The sequence below is a fragment of the Chiloscyllium punctatum genome, chromosome 29, assembly GCF_047496795.1.
Source record: "Chiloscyllium punctatum isolate Juve2018m chromosome 29, sChiPun1.3, whole genome shotgun sequence".
Classification (NCBI taxonomy): Eukaryota; Metazoa; Chordata; class Chondrichthyes; order Orectolobiformes; family Hemiscylliidae; genus Chiloscyllium; species Chiloscyllium punctatum.
Window position 1 is genome coordinate 73704301 of NC_092767.1, and position 19878 is coordinate 73724178.

At 46.6% G+C, this 19878-nt stretch overlaps 1 protein-coding gene across 1 annotated transcript; it reads left to right on the forward strand.

Annotated features, from left to right (window-relative positions):
* The first annotated feature begins 772 nt into the window (after window positions 1–772).
* On the forward strand, window positions 773–18686 carry LOC140454572 (potassium channel subfamily K member 1-like). Its single transcript, XM_072549422.1, has 3 exons — window positions 773–1167; window positions 9297–9692; window positions 12619–18686. Exons 1-3 carry the CDS (start codon window positions 867–869, stop codon window positions 12873–12875), a joined length of 954 nt encoding a protein of 317 aa, XP_072405523.1. The 5' UTR covers window positions 773–866; the 3' UTR covers window positions 12876–18686.
* Window positions 18687–19878: the final 1192 nt, after the last annotated feature.

Sequence of the window (19878 nt, forward strand, 5' to 3'; positions counted from 1 at the left end):
CCTGAGGTGGGAATTGATCTCAGGTCTCTGGTGCTGTGAGGCAGCAGTGCTAACCACTGAGCCACCGTGCCACCCATAATGTTACAGTATGATTTACACTGTGTGTGATTTACACTGTGTGTATATTACAGAGTGTATAATACAGGATGGTTTGCACTGTATATTACAGAGTGTATATTACAGGATGGTGTACACTGAGTGTATATTACAGGATGGTTTGCACTGTATATTACAGAGTGTATATTACAGGATGGTTTACACTGAGTGGATATTACAGGATGGTTTGCACTGAGTGGATATTACAGGATGGTGTACACTGAGTGGATATTACAGGAGGGTTTGCACTGAGTGGATATTACAGGATGGTGTACACTGAGTGGATATTACAGGAGGGTTTGCACTGAGTGGATATTACAGAATGGTTTACACTGAGTGGATATTACAGGATGGTGTGCACTGTATATTACAGAGTGTATATTACAGAATGGTTTACACTGAGTGGATATTACAGGATGGTGTACACTGAGTGTATATTACAGGATGGTGTACATTGAGTGTATATTACAGAACGGTTTACACTGAGTGGATATTACAGGATTATTACAGTAAGATTACAGCACACTCAGTGTATTATAGAAAGATATAGAGGGGGATGTAACTTACAAGAAGACTGTACCACGCTGTAAAATTACCGGAAAGGTGAGCTTTCTGAAGGCGTTTTCCTGAGTGTCACAGCCGCCACTGAGGCGGGGACTCTGAGCGTCTCACTCGAGCGGAAATTCAAAAGTTGTGGCAAAGTTTCTGGGCTCGGTGCAGAGGCTGGAGATCCACTTTGGAGGGTCCTCCCTCTGAGGGGGGGGGGGGGGATGGCGAAGTGGGGCTGCCTGTGGGTTGTTCTTTTCTACCTGTGTTACCTGCTGCTGGGGGCAGTGATCGTGTCTCTGATAGAGCGACCTTACGAAAGCAGTCTCCGGAATCAGTTGCGTTCCTTGAAGTTCGGGCTCCTCAACGACACTCCCTGCCTGGCTGTGTCCGACCTCGAAGACTTCCTGGTGCGGGTTTTGGAGGCGCATCGACACGGTGTCTCCGTCCTCACCAACAGCTCACACACCAACTGGGACTTCGCCTCTGCTTTCTTCTTTGTGAGCACCTTGGTCACCACTGTGGGTGGGTCTCACAATACTTATTCCATGTTGTCTGTCGATAACTTTTCAAGGTGGTTAACACAAGTTTTTAAAGACGTTCACACAAAAGTTTTCAAAATGTCTTTCAACATTTTGAAAAGTTTTTTTTTAAAAAAAGGTATTTTTGAACATTTTAAGCAGGTTATTAAAAAGCTGTTCAGCATTCGAAAAGGTTTATGTAAAATGTTTTTTTTTCTCAACAATTGATAGTTTTTCAGACCTTGTCCAACATTTGAAAAGGTTTTAAAAATATTTTTCAACATTCAATCAAGTCGTAAAAAGTTGTTCAGCATTCGAAAAAGTTTATGTAATTTTTTTTCATCAATTGATAGTTTTTCAGACAAAAGGTTTTAAAAATTTTTTTCAACATTCAATCAAGTTGTAAAAAGTTGTTCAGCATTCGAAAATGCTTATGTAAAATGTTTTTTTTCCAACAATTGATAGTTTTTTTAGGTCTTGTCCAACATTTGAAAAGGTTTTTAAAATATTTTTCAACATTCAATCAAGTTGTAAAAGGTTGTTCAGCATTTTTTGATTTTTAATTGTCCAAGATTTCAAAAAGCTTTTTAAAAATGATTTTCAGCAATGATAAAGTTTATAGACGTTTTCCAACATTTGAAAATATTGATTAAAATGTTTTTCAACATTTGATCAAGTTTGTTAAAAGTCAATCATTTGGAAAGTATTTTTGATTGATTTCAATATTTGATAGTTTATTAAAAGTTATTTTTGAGAAAAGGTTTTATAATCTATTTTAGATAATTAAGATTTTTTAATATATAGTAAAAGTAATTTCAATAAGTTTATTTGAAGTTTTTAATGTTCAAAAAATGCTTTTTAAGAAGTTCCTCAATGTTTGGAATAAGCTTAAAATGTTTACCAGTGTTTTTAAGAAAAGCTCTGAAGTTTTCTTAAAAGTGTTTGCATACATTTGAACAATGCATTATTGCCTATCTCCAACTGGGAGGTGAAGAGACTGTGTTTTTAAGTGGATGATTTTAAAATCAGATAATTAAAAGGAAATATTCATAGGGGTGTGAAGAATGAGTTCTTGCATTGAGCTAGCAGAGACTTGGGCTGAATGGCCTGCATGAATTATTTAACTGATTTGTGTTGCAAAGTGACGACAACAGTATGTGTTCAATTCCCTCACCAGCTGAAATTACATGAAGGACTGTCCTTCTCAACCTCTTATTAGATTAGATTAGATTCCCTTATGTGGAAACAGGCCCTTCAGCCCAAACCACCCCTCTGAAAAGAAACCCAACCAGACCCATTCCCCTACCATATATTTATCCCTGACTAACACTGTGGGCAATTTAGCACTGCCAGTTCACCTGGCCTGCACATCTTTGGATTGTGGGAGGAAACTGGAGCAAACCCACGCAGACACGGGGGAGAATGTGTAAACTCCACACAGACAGATGGGAATTGAACCCAGGTCCCCGGTGCTCTGAGGCAGTAGAGCTAACCACTGAGCCACTGTGCCACCTCTTAATGCCAGGGTTGGAAATTTTGAGCCATAGTGAGAGGCTGAATAGGCTGGGGCTGTTTTCCCTGGAGCGTCGGAGGCTGAGGGGTGACCTTTATAGAGATTTATAAAATCATGAGGGGCATGGATAGGGTAAATAGACAAAGTCTTTTCCCTGGGGTCGGGGAGTCAAGAACTAGAGGTTTAGGGTGAGAGGGGAAAGATTTAAAAGGGGCCTAAGGGACAACATTTCCATGTGTGTTTGGAATGAGCTCCAGAAGAAGTGATGGAGGCTGATACAATAACAACATTTAAAAGGCACCTGGATGGGTATATGAGGAAGAAGAGTTTAGAGGGATATGGGCAAAGTGCTGGCAAATGGGACTGGATTTTTTAGGATATCCGATTGTCATGGATGAGTTGGACTGAAGGGTGTGTTTCTGTGCTGTACAGCTCTTTACTCTCCCCTTGCCTTAGATGTGGTGACCCTCAGGATAAACCACCAACAATCATCTCTCTCTATTGAGAGAGAGCAATCCTCTGGCCAGGTAAGTCTGCTACAACGTTTATGCCTGAAAGTAAAGGAAAAGACTGGTATTATTCGATGCTATTCGCTGTCTTGGGATGTACCAAAGTATTTCGGAGTCACTTAAAGACTTTCTGAAGGGCAGTTCCTGTTGAAATATCGGAAACATTTTTACGCAGGGAGTGATTCACGTGCGGAATGAACTTTCAGAGGAAGTGGTGGATGTGGATACAGTTACAGCATTTAAAAGACTTTTGGATAAGTCCATGAATAAGAAATGTTGGAGGGATATGAGCCTAGTGCAGGCAGGTGGGGCTAGTTTAGTTTGGGATTATGGTCAGTGTGGACCGAAAGGTCTGTTTCCATGCTGTATGACTCCAAATGGAGCAGAGACTTTGTGTCCAGAACATGACATGGCAATGCCTGAGAGGCTGTATCCACTGGGCATGGTGGCTCAGTGGTTAGCACTGCTGCCTCACAGCGCCAGGGACCTGGGTTCGATTCCACCCTTAGGTTTGTGTGCAGTTTACCCGTGTCTGTGTGGGTTTCCTTGGGTGCTCTGGGTTTCCTCCCACAATCCAAAGATGTGTAGGGTAGGGTGGATTGGCCATTCTAAATTGCCATTAGTGATAGGTGCATTAGTCAGGGGTCAATATAGGGTAGGGGAATGGGTCTGGGTGGGTTACTCTTCAGAGGGTCGGTGTGGATTTGTTGGGCCGAAGGGCCTGTTTCCACACATTAGGGACTCTAAACCTAAATCCTACTTGTAGGAGAGTAGAACAGGCAGATATGGTTTAGATGTCACGTTAGTTTTGGCCTTTCAGAGGCACCTGATTTCATCCAGAATTAGACTCCTCTGACAGTGTGGAATTCTTTCCATAGTGCACTGGGAGTTATACCCTGGGTTATCTGCTCAAGGAAGTGGAGCGGGGCTTGAACCCACAAGATACAGAGACAAATGCAACTGTTTTGATTCACCAACAGTCTGTTGGCATAGTCCAACTTATTAGGGACCAGGCCCAGACCCCTCAAAGTATTTTAAGAAGGTAGCCTACACCCTAACTTTTCCTTATTTTAAAGGCAGATGTGAAGTGGATATTCCAGTTGGGATACAGCTGGTCAAACCACCCGGCTTTAAGCAAAACAGAATTTATTTAAACTCTACAGTCGCAACACGAACAAAAGAAAGTAGAATTTAGAATAACTTAACCATTAGAAAACTTCATTCACCCGACTCAGCAACTCAACCAAGGAGCTGTTCCAATTCCCATGACATCCTATAAATACACCCCTTGGCCAAAAGTAAATTCAGACACAGGTTCTTACAGGCAGGAGAGGTATCAGGGAGAAAAGTCAGCCAAGGATCATCTGCTGAAGCATGGAACTTTTTTGCATTCCAGCAGCTTCCGTTGCAGCTAAACCAAACTAGGGGAAAAAAAACCTGAGTTGGGAGGATTGACCACTCCCCTGCTATTGTTATGGTTGGCATTTCCAGACATTTTGGCACCTCTGCTTTTACAACCTCTCTTGAAAAAAGACCCAAGGACAAAATAATCTTGTTAAAGTGAAAGCATCATCACAAACTTCAGACCATGCACGGATTCCCTTCCTAATCTACCCAGCTTTCTCCCTGATAAACTCTTCACCACACTGCTCCCTGTGCAGGAACATGTTCCCCTGGGTCAGGTGGACATCGTCCTCAGTTTGCTAACTATGGGCGGGACTTATTCCTAGAGACTTCATAGCATCATACAGTTTTTGCAGCAGCCAAATATGCCTTTTGTCCAACTGTTTCTGCACTGGTCATCAAACATCCATCTATTTTAATTAAAAACCGAAAGAACTGCAGATGCTATAAATCAGAAACGAAAGCAGAAGTTACTGGGAAAGCTCAGCAGGTCTTGCAGCATCTGTGGAGAGAAATGGGAATTAATGTTTTAAATTGAGTGACCTTCCTCAGAACTGATGGTGTCTGGGACAACATTGGGTTGAATGCAGAAGATAGGGTGGTGAGAGTGGAATCTCATGGTTAGCCACTAACAGTCCCCCAATAACAGCTATTCACCCTCCCAGCCAGATCGCTATCCACACCTTTGTCTGTCTAACTGTTGCTCTCTCTCTCTCTTTAGGCTCCATACCCACCTCTCGTCTGCTCCTTCCCCTGCTTCCTGCACCCTCTCTTCTGCATATAAACTGACATTTTCCCAGCGAGCATCAGTTCTGAGGGAAGGGTCGCTGGACCTGAAACGTTAACTCTGATTTCTCTCCACAGATGCTGCCAGACCTGCTGAGCTTTTCCAGCAAGGTCTGCTTTCATTTCTGATTGACGGTATCCGCAGTTTTATTTAAAATAGATGGATGTTTGATGACCAGTGCAGAAAGAGTTGGCTGAATTTCCAGCAATTTCTGTTTTCCATTCATTTTAATGCCATTTCCCAGGGTTTGGCCTCACAGCCTTGTATGTGTTGACATTTTGAGGACTTACCTAAGTATTTCTTAAATGTCTTCAGGGTTTCCAAGTCTACTATAATTTTGGATACTGATTTGCATATTCCCTCCATCCTCTGGGTGATTAAAAAAACATCTTTCGACCAATCCCCTCAAAAGCTTCTACTCCTAACCTTAAAACTGCTCCCCCCCCTCCTTTATTTATTGGCCCCTTTTACAAAAGGGAAAGTTATCTCTGTATCTAACCTGTCTTTACTGCTCGGAACATTGTACATCTAAATCAGATGGTTCCCCACTCCCTCAGCCTTCGCTGCTCTAAGGAAGACAACTCCAGCCAACTCCAGTCATAGAGATGTACAGCACGGAAACAGGCCCTTCGGTCCAACTCATCCATGCCGACCAGATATCCTAAATTAATCCAGTCCCATTTGCCAGCACCTGGTCTATATCCCTCCAAACCCTTCTTATTCATATACCCATCCAGATGCCTTTTAAATGTTTGGAGATGCCGGTGTTGGACTGGGGTGTACAAAGTTAAAAATCACACAACACCAGGTTATAGTCCAACAGGTTTAATTGGAAGCACCAGCTTTCGTAGCACTGCTCCTTCAGGTGGTTGTGGAGAAAAAGATTGTAAGACACAGAATTTATAGCAAATTATAGCATTTATTACTATAAATTTGGAGGGATATGGGCTGGGTGCTGGCAGGTGGGACTAGATTGGGTTGGGATATCTGGTCGGCATGGACGGGTTGGACCGAAGGGTCTGTTTCCGTGCTGTACATCTCTATGACTCTAAAAATTCTGTGTCTTACAATCTTATACTCCACAACCACTTGATGAAGGAGCAACGCTCCGAAAGCTAGTGCTTCCAAATAAACCTGTTGGACTATAACCCGGTGTTGTGATTTTTAACTTTTAAATGCTGTGATTGTACCAGCTTCCACCACTTCCTCTGGCAGCTCATTCTACACGCGCACCACCCTCTGTGTGAAAAAGTTGCCCCTTAGATCCCTTTTAAATCTTTCCCCTCTCACCCTAAACCTATGCCCTCTAGTTTTAAACTCCCCCACCCTGGGGAAAAGACCTTGTCTATTCACCCTATCCGTGCCCCTCATGATTTTATAAACCTCTATTAGGTCACCCCTTAGCCTCCGACGCTCCAGGGAAAACAGCCCCAGCCTGTTCAGCCTCTCCCTGTAGCTCAAATCCTCCAACCCTGGCAACATACTTGTAAATATTTTATGAACCCTTTCAATTTTCACGACAACTTTCCTATAGCAGGGAGACCAGAATTGAATGCAGTATTCCGAAGGTGGCCTAACTGATTTCGTCATTGCTGAATGGCCCCAGACCAGGTGACATCCTGGTGAATCCCCACTGCACCCTGTCCAGTGCAATTGGTGTTGGCTGCTTTTGTGGCCAATAACGTCCCTAGTGTGTTTGGAACACCAGTCTGTCATGGGTTAATATTCTAGTCTTGCTGTTCAGCTTGCGACCAAGTACCTTCCACTATTCCTGCACAGGGAATCCAGTTAACAGGAATAACAGCTTGTTCCTGATGAGATCTGTAAAGAAAAGGTCCCCTCTGCATCAGCCATGCTGGCTATTCACAAAACAATAACGCCTTCCAGCAAGTGTTTAAAGTATCTGAAATGTAGCCCTGTCAAATTTTAGAATCACAACATAGTGTATGACTGACGCAAAACACAGCAATTGCTGGAGAAACTCAGCAGGTTTGACATTATCTGTGGAAATAGAGACAGGGTCAGTGTTTTACGTCACTTCTTCAGAACTGGATCCACTGGGCTGGAAATGGTAACATTTGCAAGAGTGCACATGCAGGTGTGCGCACATCCAAGATGTGGTATTTGGGAGTGTGTGGAGCTTTGAGCTGCATACATGAAGACATGTGCAAGGCAGTGTGTTTGCACGTGAGTGAGCGTGCAAATGAGTACATGAACAAGTTTGTTTGTGTGTGTGTTTGCATGTGAGTATGTGCATGTGATTGAGTTTGCATATATACATGAGTGTATGTGCACGTAGGTGAGTGCGTTTGCAGGTATATGTGAGTGTGTGCATGTGTGAGTACGTTTGACGTAGATATGAGTACGTGTGTGTGTGCGTGCATGAGAGTATGTGGACACATGAATGTGTTTGCATGTGCATGTGAGTGTATGCATACGTGAATGTGTGTGTATGCATGCATGAGAGTGTGTGAGTGTATGTGCATGTGCATGTGTGAATGCGCATGCGTGAGCGTGTGTGCGCGTGCATGTGTGTGTATGCACGCGTGAGCGTGTGTGTGTGTATGCACGCGTGAGCATGTGTGTGTAAGCATGCGAGTGTGTGCGCGTGTGCATGTGCAAATGTGTACACATGCAAAAGTGTATACATGAGGGAGTATAAAGTGTAAATGTGGGAGTGTTTGCACATATGTGCAAATACGTGTATGTTGGAATGTGTTCGTGTGTGTGTAAGTGTTTGCACATATGTACAAGTGTGCATGTCTGAGTGTGTTTGCATGTGAATGTGAGCTTATGGGGGAGTATGCATATGTGTGTGAGAGAGATGCATGTGTGTGTGAGAGAGAATGTGTGTGTGTGTGTGTGTGTGAGAGAGAGTAGGTGCGTTCGTGCACCTGTGTGTGAGAATGTATGTGTGCACGCACGCACGCACACAAGCACACACACCTGCCATGGTTGTTGGCAGTGCCCATCACTCAGATTAGGCACTGGAGCAAGTTGAGATGTGACCAATCCACTCAGCGCCTTGGTACATTCACCAGAGGCTCTGCATGGTGGAGTGCTGAGTGTGGACAGTGCAACTGGAACCGAGGCAGTTAGCAGATCAAAGCAATTCGGAGACAGTGAGGACTTCAGGTGCTGGAGAATCAGAGTTGGTAAGTGTGGTGCTGGCGATTAAAAGTCACAAACAATAGCAGCATCAGTTATCCAATTGGATTGTCCAGCCTCTGGGGTATTCCAGGTACCTGCAGGTGTTTAAAGGAATTATCAGGTGAAAGCTGTCTTAACCACAAATCAAGGGACATTAGTGAGACTTTGATCTCCTTCGTTTAGAAAGGGTACTGCAAGGAAGAGTTTCTGTTTTGAGTAGATCATTCGATAAGGAAAGATTGGGTTTTGGTTAATATTTATCCCTGAAAAGCAGATGATTTGGTTGTTAGGGCATAGGTTTTAGGGTGAGAGGGGAGGATTTAAAAGGGACCTAAGGGGCAACTTTTTCACACAGAGGGTGGTGCCAGTACAGAATGAGCTGCCAGAGGAAGTGGTGGAGACTGGCACAATTACAACATTTAAAAGGCATCTGGATGGGTATATGAATAGGAAGAGATTGGAGGGATATGGGCCAAGTGCTGGCAAATGGGACTGGATTCATTTAGAATATCTGGTTGGCATGAACGAGTTGGACCGAAGGGTCTGTTTCCGTGCTGTACATCTCTATGACTCTATTATCAAGTTGTGGGATCTTGCTGTGCACAATTGGGCCACCAGATTCAAATATTGACTGCTCCTCCCCAATGAAAAGTACTTGATTAGCTGCAAATTGTCTTGCAATGTCCTAGGGACGTGAAAGGCGCTTTGTAAATGCACGCCTGTGTTTCCTCGATGTTTTGAGACTGAAATGGGGAATTTCTGCCCTCCAGGTTATGGCCACACGACCCCAATCTCTGACGGGGGAAAGGGTTTCTCCATCTTCTTCGCTGCCCTGGGGGTCCCCTTCACCATGCTGCTTCTGGCTGTGGTTGTGCAGAGGCTGATGATCTACCTGACCGATCGGCCCATCCAGGCGGTCCAGGAGAGGTTAGGCTACTCGAAACGGCGGGTGACCCAGGTGCACTGCCTCCTGATGTTCCTGTTCACCCTCATCGGCTTCTTCCTCATCCCCGCCGCCATTTTCAGTGCCATCGAGAAGGATTGGACCTACCTCGATGCCTTCTATTTCTGCTTCATCTCCCTCAGCACCATCGGCCTGGGGGACTACGTTCCTGGAGGTCAGGACAACCAGACCCTGCAGCCACTTTACAAGATATCGGTCACCTGTGAGTAACAGCTCCTCACCCGTACCTGACTGGATCAGCCTTCTGGCTGGAATCTCTCTCTCTCACTGTCTCTGTCTCACACACTCTCTGTGTCTCACATTCTCACTGTGCGTGTGTGTGTGTGTGTGTGTGTGTCTCTCTCTCTTTCTATCTGTCTCTCTCCCCCTCTCTCCAATGTCTGTCTGTCTCTCCTTGCCCTGTGTCTGTCTTGCTCTGTGTCTCTCTCTCTCTCTCTCTTTCTCTCTCTCTCTCTCTCTCTCTGTGTCTCCCTCTCACTGAATGTCTCTCTTGTTCTGTGTCTCTCTGTCTGTCCGTGTCTGTCTCTCTCTGTCTCTCTTTCTTTCTCTGTGTCTCTTTCTTTCTCTGTGACTCTGTCACTCAGAGTCTCTCTTGCTCTGTGTCTCTCTGTCTGTCCATGTGTGTGTGTGTCTCTCTGTGTGTCTCTGTCTCTGTGTGTGTATCTCTCTCTGTGTCTCTCTCTCTCACCATCTCTCTCTGTCTCCCATTCTGTCTTTCTTTCACTGTCTCCCTCTCTACCTCCCCCAGCCACTCTCTCTCCCCTCTGTCATGTCCTTCCAGCCTCATTCTCTCTGTGTGTCTCTCTCTCGCTCTCTGTCTGCATGTTTCTCTGTCTGTCTTTCTGTGTGTGTGTCTCTCTCTCTGTCTCTTTGTCTCTCTTTCTGTCTGTATATGTATGTGTCTCTCTGTCTCTCTCTATCTCTGTGTCTGTTTCTCTCTTTCACCATCTATCGCTCTCTCTCTCTCTCTCTCTCTCTCTGTCTGTCACACACACACTCCAGCCCTCAGCCACTCTCTCCCCCCTCTGTCCTGCCCTCCCAGCCTCTCTCTCTCTCTCTCTTTCTCACACTCTCTCTCTCTCTCACACACACTCTCTCTCTCCTGACAATATGCCCCCCAGCTTCCCTCTGCCCTGCGCCCTCTTTCTGCTTTTCTCGCTCCATCTCTCCCCCCCCTCTCTCTTTTCCCTCACCATCCTTTCTCTCTACCGAGCTGCCTCATTGTGTTAAATGAATCCTCTCAGAATCTCTAACCGCACGCTCTAACCCTGTGTTGCCCCAAGGGCTGGTGTCGGTGATGTGACCAAACAAAGTAGTAAGTGCAGGGTCTGAGGAGAAACAAGGCTGCGGAGGGAGCTCTGTGAATTGGTCCATCACCATCGGTCAGCCCGACTTATTTTGTTAAAGGAAGAACTTGCATTCATATAGCGCCAACCACAACCTTGGGACTTCCCATTTTAATGGCCTGGAAGATACTCCCATGAGTGGAGTCAACAGCAATGTGCATTTATGTGGAGCCTTTAAAGTTACAAAATATTTTAAACGGGTGTTGCGTTGTGGAGAGAGGTGCTAAACCTGGTTTCTCTACAGATGGATCCCACAAACTGACCCATTTGTTTTAATCAGTGAAAGGTACAAGGAGCAAGGATGAAGAAAAGGCAGAAAAGTGGATTTGAGGATAATAAGCTCGGCCATGATCTCATTGCAGGCTGAATATATTTCTTCTCCTATGTCTTAGAGACTGAACATGGTGTTAACAGCAGATAAATATCCTGGGGCTGTCCTTCAAACAGAGTGTTGTGAGGTCCTTTGTGTCCAAATAAGTGAATAGATTGAGAGTCTCAGCTGAGGGTAAGACACCTATGACGGTGCGGCACTCCCTCAGCGCTGAGCCTCCGACAGTGCGGCGCTCCCTCAGCGCTGACCCTCTGACAGTGCGGCACTCCCTCAGCGCTGACCCTCTGACAGTGCGGCACTCCCTCAGCGCTGACCCTCCGACCATGCGTCACTCCCTCAGCGCTGACCCTCCGACCATGCGTCACTCCCTCAGCGCTGACCCTCCGACAATGCGGCGCTCCCTCAGCACTGACCCTCCGACAGTGCGTCACTCCCTCAGCGCTGACCCTCCGACAATGCGGCGCTCCCTCAGCACTGACCCTCCGACGGTGCAGCACTCCCTTAGTACTGACCATCTGACAGTGCGGCACTCCCTCAGCACTGACCCTCTGACAGTGTAGCACTCCCTCTGTACTGACCCTCTGACAGTGCGTCACTCCCTCAGCACTGAGCCTCCGACAGTGCGTCACTCCCTCAGCACTGAGCCTCCGACAGTGCGTCACTCCCTCAGCACTGAGCCTCCGACAGTGCGTCACTCCCTCAGCGCTGAGCCTCCGACAGTGCGTCACTCCCTCAGCGCTTAGCCTCCGACAGTGCGTCACTCCCTCAGCGCTTAGCCTCCGACAGTGCGTCACTCCCTCAGCGCTTAGCCTCCGACAGTGCGTCACTCCCTCAGCGCTGACCCTCCGACAGTGCGTCACTCCCTCAGCACTGAGCCTCCGACAGTGCGTCACTCCCTCAGCACTGACCCTCCGACGGTGCAGCACTCCCTTAGTACTGACCATCTGACAGTGCGGCACTCCCTCTGTACTGACCCTCCGACAGTGCGGCGCTCCCTCAGCGCTGAGCCTCCGACAGTGCGGCACTCCCTCAGCACTGACCCTCTGACAATGCGGCGCTCCCTCAGCACTGACCCTCTGACGGTGCAGCACTCCCTCAGCGCTGACCCTCAGACAATGCGGCGATCCCTCAGCACTGACCCTCAGACAATGCGGCGCTCCCTCAGCGCTGACCCTCAGACAATGCGGCACTCCCTCAGCATTGATCCTCTGACAGTGTGGTGATCCCTCAGCACTGACCCTCCAATGGTGTGGTGCTCCCTCAACACTGACCCTCAGACAGTGCACTGGTTTTGTGCTCAACGCTCTTGGAGTAGGACTTGAACCATGACCTCTGACTCAGTAAAAAGTGCGAGGGAGCGAGTGACAGTTGTGAACTTGGGGTTGACAGGAGTATCGTTGGCTTCTGCCTGGTTAAGTTAGAGAGTAACTGTGCACCTTCATCTCCTGCAGTTTACCTCCTGTGTGGCCTCACAGTGATGCTTCTTCTCATCCAGACATCCCAGAAGGCAATAGGACTGCACTTCCTGACCCAGATCTTCAACCTCCCTCTGGCTGATGATGATGAAGAAGAGGATGAGGAGCTTGCCCTAAATTCAACGGGCGCCCACCCCTCCCTCCAGCTCAATGGGCTGAAAGCTGACCCCCGACCTCTTGCTCACCCCGAACCCCCTTCCTACAACTCCATTTCGCCATCCAGCGATCAGTGAGAGAGCCAGAGACTGGAGCCTCTCCCTACCAGTGGCGGAATCCCGAAATGTGGTTGACATGGTGACCGGGTGGGAATGGGTTAATGGTCAGAGGTGGAGGCTCATGCCCTTATCTCTTGAGGCCGAGTCGATTTTGAGTTGGCCAACACAGGCCTTGGCGGCCCCCAGGACCCTTGTGTCGCCATTTTGGCTCCCCCCACCCCGGGCTTGCTGGCGCGGCCTTCTATCTGGGCCCCTGGCAGGCATGGGTGGGGGAGCAACCCTCACTTTGCCGTCCTGCCCAGTTGGCATCTCGGATCAGAACCCCACTCCCACCCTCCCTGTTACCACCCTCCTCCCCATCAAACCATGCCAGCCAAGCCCCAGCTCTGCCACCTCCAGTCTGCCCGTTGCCCCGGTAACATGATGTTTATTGGAACGTTGGTGCAAAATGGCGGTGCCTTTCCAAATTCTGCTCTCAAGTATTTACAGCAATTCTGTTTAAAAGGAGGGAGGAAATTGTCCATAGAAAACCAGCGACATGGTGGGCAAGTATGCCATCTGGCATGGCCTTTTGGAGCAGGGGGTGAGAACTGCAGCAACGCCCCCTGTAGTCCATAGGTGGCATAGAACAAGGCTATTCACTTCCCTGCGTGTCACTGTTCTACCTTGTATGGGGAGCCACGACCATCTTGTTTCCAGTGTTGAAATGGTATCTCCATTCACACTTGGTAGGCCGAGATCTACAACACTGCTTCTCATAGACTCATACAGCACAGAAACAGACCCTTCGGCTCAACCAGTCCATACTGAACGTAATCCCATACTAAACAAGTCCCATCTGCCTGCTCCTGGCCCATATCCCTCCAAACCTTTCCCATTCAGGAGCCGAAACAAATGTCTTTTAAACATTGTCATTGGACGCACATCTGCTACTTCCTCAGGAATACATTCCACATCCTGTGTGTAAAAAAAAATTTGCCTCTCATGTCTTTTCTAAATCTCTCTCCTCACCTTAAAAATGTTCCCCCATCTTCAAATCCCCCATGCTAAGAAAAAGACAAATTTAATTAACTCTATCTGTACCTCTCATTATTTTATAAATGTCTATCAAGTTGTCTCTCAAACACTTACAGTCCCATGAAAACAATTTCCCAGTCTATCCAACCTTCCTTTATAACTCAAACCTTCCATACCCAGCAACATCCTGGTAAATCTCTTCTGAACCCTCTCCAGCTTAATAATATCCTTCCAAAAACTTGCTGACCAGAACTGGATACAGCATTCCAGAATAAGCCAATGTCCCTCTAGGGAATCTGAAAACAGGAGTCTGTGAATATCATCCAGTTGCACATAAATAAAATGGGGAGTTCAGGAGAAAGGTATGTCCACATCTCCAAGTCATGTCCACATCTCCAAGTCATGTCCACATCTCCCATCGCCATTCCCAGCAGTTCCTTTACCACGTGCCCCTTGCTCCTCACCTATATTGTCCCTGTCTACGACCCCCATATCATCATCAAACCCCTTTGTGTCCTTACCCGCTTCCAATCTGTGTAGCCTCCTCCTCCAGCGCTGTATTGTTCTTGCACCCTGCCTTACTCGGGCCTTCTTTGGCCTTCAGCACAAGGGGAGCAGACTGCCTATTAATCCAGGTAATGCTCTGGGGACCCAGGTTCAAATCCTGATGGTGGAATCTGAATTGAATAAAAATCTGGAATTGGGAGTCTACTGATGACTGTGAATCTATTGTTGACAGTTTGAAAACTCCATCTGGTTCATTAAAGTCCTTGTGAGATGGAAACTGCCATCCTTACCTGGTCTGGCCTACATGTGACTCCAACCCCACAGCAATGTTATTGACACTTAACTGCCCTCTGGGCAATTAGGGATGGGTATTCATTGCTGGCCTATCCAGTGACAGCCACATCCTATGAATGAATAAAATAGCTGTGAATTGGTGAATAGCACTTCCACCTTCATATCAACTGGAATGCTCCCAGAAGTCTTGTTCAATATTTATCATTTAACTGAGACAGAGACAGATTATCTGGTCATTAACACTTTGCAGTTCTCTCTATCTTTCTCCCTCTCTTCTGTCCGTCCTCAACAATCTGTGATATTGAATCTTGCTCAAGAGAGAGGCATGTTCATAGAATCCCTGCAGTGGAGAAAGAGGCTATTTGGCCCATTGAGTCTGTACTGATCCTCCGAAGAGCATCCCACCCAAACTCCTCCCAACTCCAACGTAACCCTTCACTTAGCATGGCCAATCCACCTGACTTGAACATCTTTGTTGCCCAGGCCTTTCAGCTTACAAACACAAGAATGCCTACATTTCGAAGAGATCACAATATTTTGTACCACTCCAGGAAAGAAAAGTGATAATTGGCTGACAGGTGGACTCTGGCCAATACATTGTCATGGAGTGGTGAATGGAGAATTATTGACTTACCGAATTTGTGAGTAATTAGAAAAAAAAGCACAAAGGATTTGGACATACAGAGGAACCTCGTTTATCCGAACGAGGTGGGCGGGCACTATTTTGTTTGGACAATGGATTATTCGGATAATTGATTTTGCCTTAAACAAGGGAATCCATTAAACAAGGTGCTGAACAGCTTCTACGATCGGAAGAGCATTTGTCAGTTTCCAGGAACTCAGTCTCGCGATAGCACCGTCTCGCGCATGCGTTTATGTTCTTGGCCATTTTTCTCATGAACGGCCCGGTAAAGTGATGGGAATACCTGTACAGTCATGTAAAACACTTACTTTTGCAAAGGGCTGTATAACAACCCTTACCTAAAAAAATATCCAGCCGCTGATGCTTGAGGTGCTGGTGTTTCTTTGTTTTTGCCAATGTTTTCTCATGTTCTTCAGTACAGGGAAATTGAATACATTTACCTCTTTGGTGTAATGGTTTTTGTAGGACCTTGAAATCTTCGGATAATCGAGGTCCCTCTGTATTCCTTTTGTTTGCACAAAATGGGAACTGGGGGAAAAGAAATGGCTGCTGATTATTTCCCAAGTTGACCCTGAGTTATTGTTGTCCTCCTCCAATATAAACAGTCGTGCTTGTTTGAAATTTGAGACTCTTGCGTGTGTCCTGATGAGAGCAATGTTGTCCTTTCAGTGAGATTCAAATTCTGTACTACTGATTTGGTTTGATTTACTCTAGTCATGTGTACCGAAGTACAGTGAGAAGTTCTGTTTTGTGCGCAGTACAGGCAGATGGTGGCTCACAAGGGCACACAGATCGTAGGGTGCTTAGACAAAGCGAGGTACGCAGGTAAAAACAATGACTGCAGATGCTGGAAACCAGATTCTGGATTAGTGGTGCTGGAAGAGCACAGCACAAGAGGTGCACAAAGCAAGATGAACATTAGCAGGATCAAAATAAAAACCAAAAGAACTGTGGATACTGTAAATCAGGAGGCAAAAGAGAAATTGCTGGAAAAGCTCAGCAGGTCTGGCAGCATCTGTGGAGAGAAATCAGAGTTAACGTTCATAGATTTCATAGATTCCCTACAGTGTGTCCCCCTCCAACTCTATTTTGATTTAACCCCTGCCCTCCCCTTCACTGTTTGATCACACAGCATTGCCCTTTGATGTGAAGGGCTTGTCACTGGCCACTTAGGTGTTTCCTTTCTTCCTGGTGGTGGCAATTGAATAAAGATTTGTGCACCTTGTGTCTCTCACTATGTCCCACACCTGCACACACATAACATGGGGGCTGGGGCAACATAAGCATTACTGCAGTTAGGCGGGAGTGTGGGGGTAAATTTTAAAAGAAAAAAAATCCCTACAGTGTGGAAACAGGCCATTCAATCCAACAAGTCCACACCGACCCTCTGAAGAGTAACCCACCCAGACCTATTCCCCTACCCTATTACTCTACATTTACCCCTGACTAATGCACTTAACCTATACATCCCTGAACACTACGGGCAATTTAGCATGGCCAGTCCACCCTAACCTGCACATCTTTGGACTGTGGGAGGAAACCAGAGCACCCGGAGGAAACCCATGCAGACACGGGGAGACTGTACAAACTCTACACAGACAGTCACCCCGAGGCGGGAATTGAACCCGGGTCCCTGATGAATAATGACTCATCGAATGTCCATTTGAATAATGACTCATCGAATGTGCATGTGTTTGTCTGAGCAGGTGTCATTATCTAGAATGCGAGGCAGCAGTGCTAACTTCAGAACTGAGGAAGGGTCACCAGAACTGAAAGGTTAACTCTTGATTTTTCTTCACAGATGCTGCCATACCTGCAGAGCATTAGCGTTAATTTCGGTTTTTTGTTCCATTAGTGAGGTCCAGCGTTATTAATAGTTAGAGAGGTCCATTCAGCAGCCTAGAAGGCAGGGAAGAAGCAGATCTTCAACCCTGTTGGTGCGTGTGACTCTTTTTAATATCTGTTCCCAGCTGGATCCTCACCACTTCTGGCATCTGGATGGGTACTTGAATAGGAAGGTTTTAGAGGGATATGGGCCAAGTGTTGGCAAATGGGACTAGATTAGGTTAGGATATCTGGTCAGCATGGATGAGTTGGACCGAAGGGTCTGTTTCCGTGCTGCACATCTCTATGACTGCTCTCCTTCCCTCTAAGATTCACTTTCTATGATTCTCAAGAAAAAGGCTTTTGTTTGCCGCTCCAGGTCTGTCACCCTCCTGTACTTTGATAATTAGCTTGTCTTAATTCCATGAGCATATTTCCTTGGGCTAGTCGATAGTCTGAAAGGTAGAGCATAGCAAGAGGTAGTTTCGCCCACTGTGACCCCACAGTCAGACATTCAGGTCCTGAGTTTCTATCCACAAGGAATGGGGGAGCTGGGGGGGTGGGGGTGTGTGTTTGAAACGATATCCTCGAAACTGTACCCCTGCAACACCGACCACCTTCTATTGAAGCAGAAACTAAAGGAGGAAATGGAGTTATATTTCACAGTGTCATAGAGATGTACACCTTCAGTCCAACCCGTCCACGCTGACCAGATATCCTAACCCAATCTAGTCCCATTTGCCAGCACCCGGCCCATATCCTTCCAAACCCTTCTTATTCATATACCCATCCAGATGCCTTTTAAATGTTATAATTGTACCAGCCTCTACCACTTCCACTGGCAGCTCATTCCATACACGTACCACCCTCTGTGTGAAAAAGTTGCCCCTTAGGTCCCTTTTATATCTTTCCCCTCTTTCCCTAAACCTATGCCCTTTAGTTTTGGATTCCCCCACCCCGGGGAAAAGACCTTGGCTATTCACCCTATCCACGCCCCTCATGATTTTATAAAGCTCCATAGGGTCATCCCTCAGCCTCCGACGCTCCAGGGAAAACAGCCCTTGTCTATTCGGTCTCTCCCTATAGCTCAAACCTCCAACCCTGGCAACATCCTTGTAACTCCTTTCTGCACCCTTTCAAGTTTCACAACACCCTTCCGATAGCAGGGAGACCAGCATAGAACCCGAAGGAAGGGATACTCTGAATGTAAAAACAGGGATGCCGATTCTAGTTGGACACAGTCCTGTCCAGGTCAACCAATCTCTCCATCTCAAGTTAAATGAAGCAGGTATTTATTTCCAGGTGGGGGGGTGCTGTTAAATTGTCCAATGACCCACCCACTGGTCAGCAGACCAAGGAGATTATATCTTAATCCTCAAGGATTTCAGGACATTTTTTCGGAGATCCTGCACCAACTGGCTGTATTTATGACTGACGTGTTAATGTATTGCTCCTGATGTCAAGGTGACCTCATGGCTCTGAGCTATTTTCAGCTTGTGACTGGTTATGCCGGTGTTCATTTGAATAATGACTCATTGAATGTGCATGTGTTTGTCTGAGCAGGTGTCATTATCTAGAATCCTCTTAGCTCTCACTGACACCCAGCCCTTGCAGAGATTGGATTGTTTGACTGGTCTTAGACTGTGCGCTCAGGGCTCTTGGTAGTGTCCCCACCTCCAAGCCAAGAGACCCACGTTCAACTCCCAGCTGTTGCAGAGAGTGTTTGCGACGATCTCTAAAAGGATTGATTTAAAACGAAGGCTGGACTGCGTTTTCAATGTTACTTGATGACCCAACGAGGCAACAATTACTCAGATTCAATTAGGTTTTAGCAGACAGGCAGGAGGCTGGAGGAACACAGCAAGCCAGGCAGCATCATTGGGCGGAGAAGTCCATACATCTCTGTGACTCCGTGAAATGTAATTCCATTCCCTCTTTTAGTTTCTCCTTCATGTTTTTGCTTGAAGCAAATGAAAGTTGCCAGAGTCCCATAGGGCTGCCCAAGAGGCTGAGAGACACAACTGGTGGTGAGTTTAAACTGGGGCTCACTGCAGTTAAAAAGCTGAGACCTTCACAGTAACCTCAGCCGGTTTGGGAATTCAACCCATCCACTGTTGGTGTCACGCTGCATGGCAAACCAACTGTCTGGGAGATATTGAGCACTGCTTAGAACATAGAACATTACAGCGCAGTACTGGCCTTTTGACCCTTAATGTTGCGCCAACCTGGGAAACCAATGTTAAGTCTATCTCACCTACACTATTCCAATATCTTCCATATGTTTATCCAATGACCATTTAAATGCCCTTAAAGTTGGCAGGTCCATTACTGATGCACTGGAGAGTCAGAGTCGAGAGCGTGTCGCTGGAAAAAGTGCAGCAGGTCAGGCAACATCTGAGGAGCAGGAGAATTGATGTTTTGGGGCAGGACCCTTAATTAGGATTGGGGAAGGGGACTGAGAGATAAATATGGAGAGTGGTGGGGCTGGGGGAAAGGTAGGTGGGATGGTGTTAGGTGGACGCAGGTAGGAGATGATTGTGATGGGTGGGTAAGCGGATGGATAGGAAGGAAGAAGGACAGGTTGATGAGGTCAAGGGGGCAGTGCTGGGTCAGGTAAGTATGTTGGATCTGGGATGGGGTCAGGGAGGAGTGGGGTGCAGAAGGGATATTCGGAAACTGGTTGGTTCAACGTTGAGGCCGTGTGCTTGTAAGCTTCTGAGGCAGAAGATGAGGTGT